This window comes from Acanthisitta chloris, unplaced genomic scaffold, assembly GCF_000695815.1.
Source record: "Acanthisitta chloris isolate BGI_N310 unplaced genomic scaffold, ASM69581v1 scaffold25581, whole genome shotgun sequence".
Classification (NCBI taxonomy): domain Eukaryota; kingdom Metazoa; phylum Chordata; class Aves; order Passeriformes; family Acanthisittidae; genus Acanthisitta; species Acanthisitta chloris.
Window position 1 is genome coordinate 2,054 of NW_008655779.1, and position 8,450 is coordinate 10,503.

The following is an 8,450-nucleotide window of genomic DNA, read 5'->3' on the forward strand; positions in this document are numbered from 1 at the left end:
CTAGGAGGGGTCACTCTATAGCTGTAATGGGTTGGGGGTTCACCATGTCATATAATGGGCTAGGGAAGGTGACTGGGTGGGGTCACTGGGGAGTTACAGTGGGCTGTGGAGTCACTGGGGTGCTGTAATGGGTTGGGGGGGGTATAATGGGCAGGGGAGGTCACTAGGGTGGTATAAGGGGCCCATGTGGGTTGCTGGGAGGGGTCACCAGGCAGGTATGATGGGCTGGAGGGGCACTGGGAGGATTGGGGAGGATGGAACAGGCTTAGGGGGGGGTCCTTTGATTGGGGAGGTATAACAGGCCAGAAGGGGTCATTGTATAGGTATAAGAGGCTGGAGGTTCACCAGGGTGATATAATGGGCATGGGGAGGTATAAGGGCTTGGGGGGGCCACTGGGGTGGTATAATGGGCTGGTGGGGCACTGGGGAGGTATAATAAGCTGGGGGAGTATAACAGGCTGGGGAGTTCACGAGGGTGGTTCAAGGGACCCATGCGGGTTGCTGGGAGGGGTCACAAGGAGTTACAATGGGCTGGGGGGGCTACTGGGGAGGGGTAACAAACTGGGGAAGGGGAGGGGGTTTCCCTTCCATGTGCCCATCCCAGAACCGACCCCTATCCCTCTATCCTAGTCCCTGGAGGACTGCCCACTGGACGAAGATGAAGATGCCTTCCAGGCCCTGGGGGAGGAAGATGAAGACATTGACCAGTTCAATGACGACACCTTCGGCGCTGGAGCTGTCGGTGAGCCCCAGGCGTGAACCCCTGTCCATGTGTCCCCTCTCCCCATGTCCTCTAACTCCTCATCTCTTGCAGATGACGACTGGCAGGAGGCCCACGAGCGTCTGGCAGAGCTGGAGGACAAGGGGGTGACAAGCCAGGAGCAGGATGGCCCCGTTGGGGATGAGGGGGATGTGCTGGGTGAGCCCGAGGACACGCTGGCCGAGCGGCTGACACGGCTGGTCATCGACAGCGAGCTGGAGGACCCTGCCATCATGCAGGCCGTGCACACCAGGGGTCCCACACAGGTGGGGGCAGGCCTGGAGGGTTGAGGGGACACTGAGATGGATCCTACAGTGCCATTCTGATTCCGTGTGTGCTTTCCAGCAGGCTGGAGGGCTGAATTCCAGCATCTGGGACAGCTCGGCTATGCTGCGGCGCATCCGGGGGCCACTGCTTGCTCAGGTATGGTGCTGGGGGAGACAGTGTGGCTTTTCCCTATTCCCCCCAAATCCCTGAGTGGGGTTTAATTGTGCCATTACGGGTTTGGGGGTGTTGGGAAGCACTTCCAGCTCTGCTTGGGAGAGTGGAATGTCCCGCTTGGCTCTGGCCGCATCTGGGTGGCCGTGGTGTGGCTTGTAGACCCTGTTAGCCATCAGTCCTAAGAGAGTCTACAGTGAGCTGAAGGTCTCCAATGGAGGGGTGGAATGGGATTTGTCACTGCTCCAGGGCCCTTGGTGATGTCTGAGGGATTCCTAGCGTGATGTGGGAATGTTGGTGCCTGAAGGCAGAGGATTTTTGTGGTGCTGTGGTTTAGATAGGAGCCAGGCTTTGAAATGCTGTGTGGCCAACCCTCTCCCAGCTCTGCCAGGCTGGGAGGTGACACAGAATTCCCACCCCACGCCCAAACAGAGCTCTTGGCACTGGCAAGGGTTCCAGGGATCCCTGAGAACACCAGTGAGAATGGCTGGGAACACCAATGGGGATCCCAGGAAAGTGCAGTGGAATATGGTGTGCTGGCAGGAGGAAGGACATGTTCATTGCTCTGAGTAACAGTGTCCATGCTCCCTGTCCCACTCAGTCACTGTGACCCTGGGGGGGTTGTCCTTCCCATTCCCATCCCAGGAGATGCCATCAGTGTCCGTGCTGGATTATGCCCTGCCCCAGAGACCGCCACAGCCCCGGGAGGAGGAGCGGGACCCCTCGGAGCGGGCGCTGCCGCGGCGCTCATCGTCCCCTGTCATCGGCAGCCCCCCGGTCCGGGCTGTTCCCATTGGAACCCCTCCCAAGCAGGCTGCCATCCCAAACTTCAACCAGCAGGTACCTCCTCACCACTTTTCACAGCTCCAAGGGTGCAGTCTGCTTCCCAGGGTGTGACCATGCTGCTTCCCTCCTCCCAGATCCTGTGTCCCAAGCCTGTGCACATCCGAGCTCCCATGCAGCAGCGTTATCCCGCTCCCTATGGAGACAGGATGTCTCCCAACCAGCTCTGCAATGTACCGGTATCCAACTCCTTCTCATCCCTCTTTTTAGGGACTGAATTCCAGCTCCCTAGAGCTGTAAGGTCTGTCAGCCCCCCAGACCTGTCAACACCCTATTCCTGTGGCTTCATGGAACTTGGGGCACCTTTCTGGGGCTTATCCCATCTGCCTGCCATGGATTGTGAGCAGGATCCCTCTGTCTTTCCACAGAATTCTTCTCTCCTGGGCCACCCGTTCCCCCACAGCGTCTCTCCCGTTCTCACCCACCTGCAGAGAGCTCAGCTACTCGGAGGAGCCCAGGTACAGCTTTTCCATGGAGAGGATGCCTCATTTCCTCCACACAGCTCTGGGATTTGGCTCTGTGTGGCTCTTTTTGCCCACCTTTTCTCCCTGAATTCCCCCCGGCTCACTCCAAGTGCTCTCCCTTCCCCTCCAGGCCGGCCGAATGTCCCCCAGCCAGTTTGCTAGGGTATCCAGCCTGGTTGGAAGCCCCATTCCCTCCATGAATCCCAAGCTGCTCCAAGGCAGAGTGGGGCAGATGATGCCTCCAGCCGGTGGGTTTCGTGCCTTCTTCGGGGCTCCCCCCCCTTCCCAGCTGCAGCACCCACCCGGCCCTGGATCCCACCTGCCCAACCTGAGGTCAGTGCCATCCCTTTCCCAGCCACCCTCCCACATTCCCTGTCTCCATCCCTGACTTTTCCTGCTCTCCCCAGGCCGCAGTTATTCCGAGCAGACACGACCCACCTGCACCCCCAGCACCGTCGGCTCCTGCACCAGCGGCAGCAGCAGAGTCGGAAGTGAGTGTGGGGACAGGGTTGGGGACAGCTGGGACAGGCCCCTGGCACGGGGTGGAGTGTCCTGCTGCCGGGGGTTACCTGTCCCCCCTCTCTGTCCCTTCCTGTAGCTCCTGTGTGCTCACGGGTGCCCTTCTTGCCTCCTGCCAGCCAGCACCGGAGCCTCAACGGCTCCGGGGGGGACCGAGGGGGTCACCGGAGCAGCCATCAGGAGCAGATCCGGAAAGATCCCTATGCCAACCTCATGCTGCAGAGGGAAAAGGATTGGGTGTCCAAGATCCAGATGATGCAGCTGCAGAGCACTGATCCATACCTGGATGATTATTACTACCAGGTAGCTTGGAGTGGGAAGCATCTGGCTTTTTCCATATCCCAGGGCTGCTGGCAGCACGTTAGGATTGAGGTCTTCCCTCTGTGCATTGAATGGGAATGGGATGTTGATCCAGAGAATGATGCAGAGGAGAAAACATTTCAGGATCCAGTTTTCTTCCGAGGAAGGCAGCTCTACCCTTGCTGCTGTCCCCCTTCACAGGGATGTTGAACCCACCCTATTCCTCTGCCTTTCTTTTCCAGGGAAGAAAACTGGGTGAGACTTCCAAGGCTCTCAGCCCTGGAAAACTGAGGGGTTTTCAGAGCCTTCAGCCCTGGAAATCTCAAGATGTTAGGAAACACTGGCAGTGTGGATTTGCAGGTGTGGGATAACAGGAGAGCCGCTGCTCTCTCCATCACAAGTGTGATGGTGACAGGATGAAACCCTTGGAATGGAAGACAGGGAAGGTGCTAAGTGGGAAGTAAAGAGATCCTTAGGCAGGGAAAGGCTGACTCTGGTCTGACTGGAAATGGTGGTGGGGAATCCTGTGGGAGTCTGAAGAGTGAGGTGAAGAAGGTGGATGGGGATATTGCTCCTGTTTTTTTCCAGTTCAGGAATAGGGAATGACAGGGCTGGGAAGAGCCAGATTTGGAGCAGAATGATGGCTGGTGGATGGTTTGAGGGTCCATACATGGGGAGGAAAATCCGTGGAGGACTTGAAGCCATGTGGGATGGACACCTGGCTTGAGAGGTTGCATGCTAGTGGGTTCCTCCCCTTCAGAGCTGGAGAGGTTTTTGGGAGCTGTGGGCCCCCAGGAGAAGAGAGGAAGTGGTGCAGGATATGAAGCAACAAAGCACTGGCATTGCGAAAGAGGCAAACATGGAGTGGACAGGCCCTGGCATGGTGCCAACAGAGAAAGGCAGGGTAACTGGCATATGCTGGGAAGAACTGGGAGCTGGGAACCTCACAGGGAGAGTGGATTTATCATTGTATGGAGTAGAGGCTGAGGAGGAACTTCAGGACCTCTAATCCCAAGGGATGAGAGGTGGGTGAGCTCAGCTGTGGTTTGAGATGATGGTGATGTTGGGAAGACCAGGAAGTGATGAAGCACAGGCCATGGAGAGGTAGGTGTTGCATCACTCCTGGCCAGCTATTTTTGGGAGAGGGGTCTCAATCCATCTTCTCTCTGCCTCAGAATTACTTCCAGAAGCTGGAGAAGTTGGCAGCAGCTGAGGAAGTGCATGGCGATGGTCCCAAGAAGGAACGCACTAAACTCATCACACCTCAGGTGGCTAAGCTGGAGCATACCTACAAGCCAGGTAAATCCCTCCTGCAGCCATGGAGCTCCTCCTGGGCCAGGAATTGAGGTGACTGATCCCTTTGCTTCCCTACTCTCTCCTTCCTGCAGTGCAGTTTGAGGGCTCATTGGGAAAACTCACTGTCTCCAGCGTCAACAACCCGCGGAAGATGATCGATGCGGTGGTGACGTCCCGCAGTGAGGATGATGTGAGTTCCAGGCCTTTCTCCCCTCCAACACAGCCCTATGGCTGCTTCCCACAGCCCTGATTTCCTCTTCCCTTCCTGGCAGGAGACAAAAGAGAAGCAGGTTCGGGATAAGAGACGACAGACCCTTGTCACAATCGAGAAGGTGAGTTTGAGGTGGATCAACATGACATTCAGAGGTTGGTGTGGGACACAGGGCAGGCCGGGGAGACCAGCATGGATGGTCTTTATGATGAATGAACTCTGGGCATCCAGCTGGAAGAAGCCAGCAGTGGCTGAGGTCCTACTTGGGTCTTTGTGGAGCAGAGCTAGAAAATCCCATAGCAGATTGTCCTTTCTGGGTTTAGACCGTCGTGAAACAGGTTAGTTTTACCCTACTGATGATGTGTTGTTGCAATAGTAACCTTTCATAGGACAAGAGGGAATGATAGGACAACGGGAAAAGGCTTCATACTGCCAGAGGATGGTTTAGATTGGATAATGGGAAGAAATCCTTCCCTGTGAGGGTGGTGAGGCACTGGCACAGGTTGCCCAGAAAAGCTGTGGCTGCTCCATCCCTGTAAGTGCCCAAGGCCAAGTTGGACAGGGCTTGGAGCAACCTGGGCTAGTGGAAGGTGTCCCTGCCCATGATAGCAGAGTGGAACCAGATCTTTATGATTCCTTCCAACCCATTCCTTGAGCCCATGATCCCGGTGTTTCCCACAGACATACAGCCTCCTCCTGGATGTGGAGGACTATGAGCGCCGCTACCTCCTGAGCTTGGAAGGCGAACGACCAGCCCTGATGGGAGAGAGGAAGCAGAAGATCTGTGACATGTATGACAATCTGAGGGGGAAAGCACCTGGGCAGGACAGGTGAGAACAACTTGGGAGCTCAAACACTCTGTGACCACTTCCAGATGGATCCCATGGATCTGTTTGACTCTTCCAATGGCATGTTTGGAACCGTGGGTTGAAAACAGGCTTCTTTTTGGTGTTTTTCCCATTTTCCCCATGAGATTGTTCACTGTGGATGTGAAGTAATGATTTCATTGCCTCAGGCAGAGATTAGCTTTAGGGATGTTGTTCCCACCTTGTTTTTCCCTCCTCAGGGATGTTTTATGAGGCCAGGTGTGTTTTCCACCTGGATCCAGCCATGGGATAACCCCTGGCAGCTTTCTCCTGTCCTCCTCAGGCCGAGTGATGACCACTTCATGCAGATCATGTGCATTCGGAAAGGAAAGCGCCTGGTGGCCAGGATCCTCCCGTTCCTGTCCCCAGAGCAAGCGGCCGACGTGCTCATGGCCACAGCCAGGAACCTGCCCTTCCTCATCAAGAAGGATGCTCAGGATGAGGTGAGATTCCAGAGGCTTGGGAAGACTCCCCTTGTTTTGTGGGTTTCGGGTTTGGAGTTGGATCTCCTCCACCTGCAAAATGGGAAGTGACAGTGTGTTCTTTGGGATGGTGGTTCCTGCCTTTCTTGGGAGGGTGGCAGAAGTTTGGGAGGGGCGGGAGGGCCATTTGGTTTTATGTAGGGGCCAGAAATACAGGGAATCATGGAATGGTTTGAGTTGGAAAGACCTTAAAGCCTATCTCATTCCAGCCCCCTGCCATGGCCAGGGACACCTTCCGCTAGCCCAGGTTGCTCTAAGCCCTGTCCAATCTGGCCTTGGGCACTTCCAGGGATGGGGCATGCACAACTTCTGTGTACAACCTGCACCAGTGTCTCACCATCCTCACAGAACACCCATGTTTCTCCAGTCTAAATAACTGATTAGCAACAGTAACATCCCAACATTCCTATTAAGCTTCACTAAATCTTGAGTATTATCTTTCTTCCACATAGCTTGAATCAGTTACAACCTCTAATCAGATACCCGCACTTAATTTCATGCCTAGTTTACACAAGTAGAAGAGCATGGGAAGTCACAGCTTGCTCCAACTTCTTGAACACCTGGAAATCCAAGGAAGATGATGATTTAAGAAAGAGAAAAAGCATTGCCTGATGTTCAAGCCATGGGAAGATGCTGTTAGCAATTCCAGGGGAGTCTTGTGGAGCTGCCAACTCCTGTCCTTTCTCCACAGGTGCTGTCCTGCCTGTTGAGGCCCTTCTCCCACGTCCTCTACCACCTGCCCTTGGGGACAGTCACCAGCCTTGTGCAGCAGCTCACGAACCTACCTCAGAGCGCCGCCGCGCCCACCAACCTGCACCTCACTGCTGTGCTCCAAAACAAGGTGCTCCTCCTCATGCTGCTCAATTCCCAACCTCGGGAAGCTCCCCAGCACCTCCCAGTGCTGGGCACAGCCCTGGAGCAGCTCCTCACTAGTTAATGAGGGTTTCTGGTAGATTAATTAGCAGTTTGAGGTGACCTCAGGCTCTGCTGCAGCCTGGCAGCAGCTTCCACGTGTGTCCTGCTGGGCTTCAGGCTCATGGCTTGGAATTTGGGGTGGGAATGCTCCTCCTGTGCAGTGAAGATGTCAAGATGTCCCTCCTGGGCTGGGAGGTGTCTGTGGTCCTGTGTGAGGTGATTCACACCCCAAACAGCCTCTTCCTCCTTTCAAGCGCAGTCAGGGATCTTCCCGCTTGTCCCAGCATTCCCAGGAGGATTGGGAAGTGGTGGAGATTCTATGTCACCCAAAGAGAGAGGGGGGGAAAGCTCAAGTTGCCCCTGCCGGAGGGATGGCAGGTGACATCCCTCCCTGTATCCTCACAGTTTGGTCTGTCCCTGCTGTACCTGGTCCTGAGCCGTGGGGAGGAACTGCAGAGCTCGGACACAAACACAGAGCTGATGCAGGACAACCAGTGGTGAGTCCCTGTCTCTGGTGGGAATGCTCCTGGGTAGATATCACCACATTCCCAGTCGTTTGGTAAGGAGAAGATGGCCTTGGGACCTCAGGCTCTCAGAATCCTTTCCTGAGGGGAGTTGAGGGCACTCCTGGCTCCCCACCCCTCTCATTCCTCCCTTTTCCCATCCTTTGTCCTGGCAGGACGGAGCTCATGCTCATGGCGACCCGGGAGCTCCTGCGGATCCCTCAGGGAGCCTTAGCAAAGCCTGTGTCCATCCCCTCCAACCTGGTCTCCCTCTTCTCACGCTACGTCGACCAGCAGAAGCTGAACCTGCTGGAGACGAAATTGCAGTGAGTGTCACAGCCCTCTGTTCCCATGGGAATGGGGCTGTGTCCCACCAGGGCACTGGGAAAAGGGGAAAAAACAGAGGTGGGGAAGCTGTGGGCAGGATAGGTGTGGGGCAGAAGGGCTTTGAGAGTGAGGGGAGTCATTGGGTCCCCTCAGACTCCTCTGAGGGAGCAGCCTGGAGTTAGGAGAGTCACTGTGTCCTCTCTGACCTCTCCAGGGGAGTCACTGTGCCCCCTCTGACCCTTCCAGGGGAGTCTCTGACCCCCCAATCTCATTCCCTGTTCCAGCTTAGTGCACGGGATCCGGTAGATCTCCGTGGCTCCTTGCCACCACCGGAATGTTCCAGAGGAAAGAAGGAAGGAAGGATGGATTGATGGAGAGCAGACGGTTCACCCCACACACCCTACCGCCTGGCCTGGCAGGAGGAGCACATCTCCTGCCCCCCAAAATTCCTGGATGAGAGGGAACAGGGGCAGATGTTTGGCTGCTCCTCCCTTTCCCCACAAAGTGCTGCCTCTCCCTGCTGCAC

General features: G+C 55.9%; 1 protein-coding gene across 1 annotated transcript; it reads left to right on the forward strand.

Moving 5' to 3' along the window:
* Nucleotides 1–301: 301 nt before the first annotated feature.
* On the forward strand, nucleotides 302–8,230 carry PATL1 (protein associated with topoisomerase II homolog 1 (yeast); the record flags this gene model as incomplete). The annotated part of the gene is made up of 19 exons (XM_009084067.1): nucleotides 302–339; nucleotides 640–742; nucleotides 815–1,026; nucleotides 1,106–1,183; nucleotides 1,844–2,038; nucleotides 2,119–2,220; nucleotides 2,410–2,506; nucleotides 2,637–2,838; nucleotides 2,913–2,996; nucleotides 3,144–3,327; nucleotides 4,500–4,623; nucleotides 4,713–4,810; nucleotides 4,893–4,952; nucleotides 5,513–5,661; nucleotides 5,981–6,140; nucleotides 6,871–7,020; nucleotides 7,500–7,591; nucleotides 7,774–7,923; nucleotides 8,209–8,230. Coding segments are annotated over 19 exons (2,300 nt in total), but the record flags the coding sequence as incomplete, so codon positions are not given.
* Nucleotides 8,231–8,450: the final 220 nt, after the last annotated feature.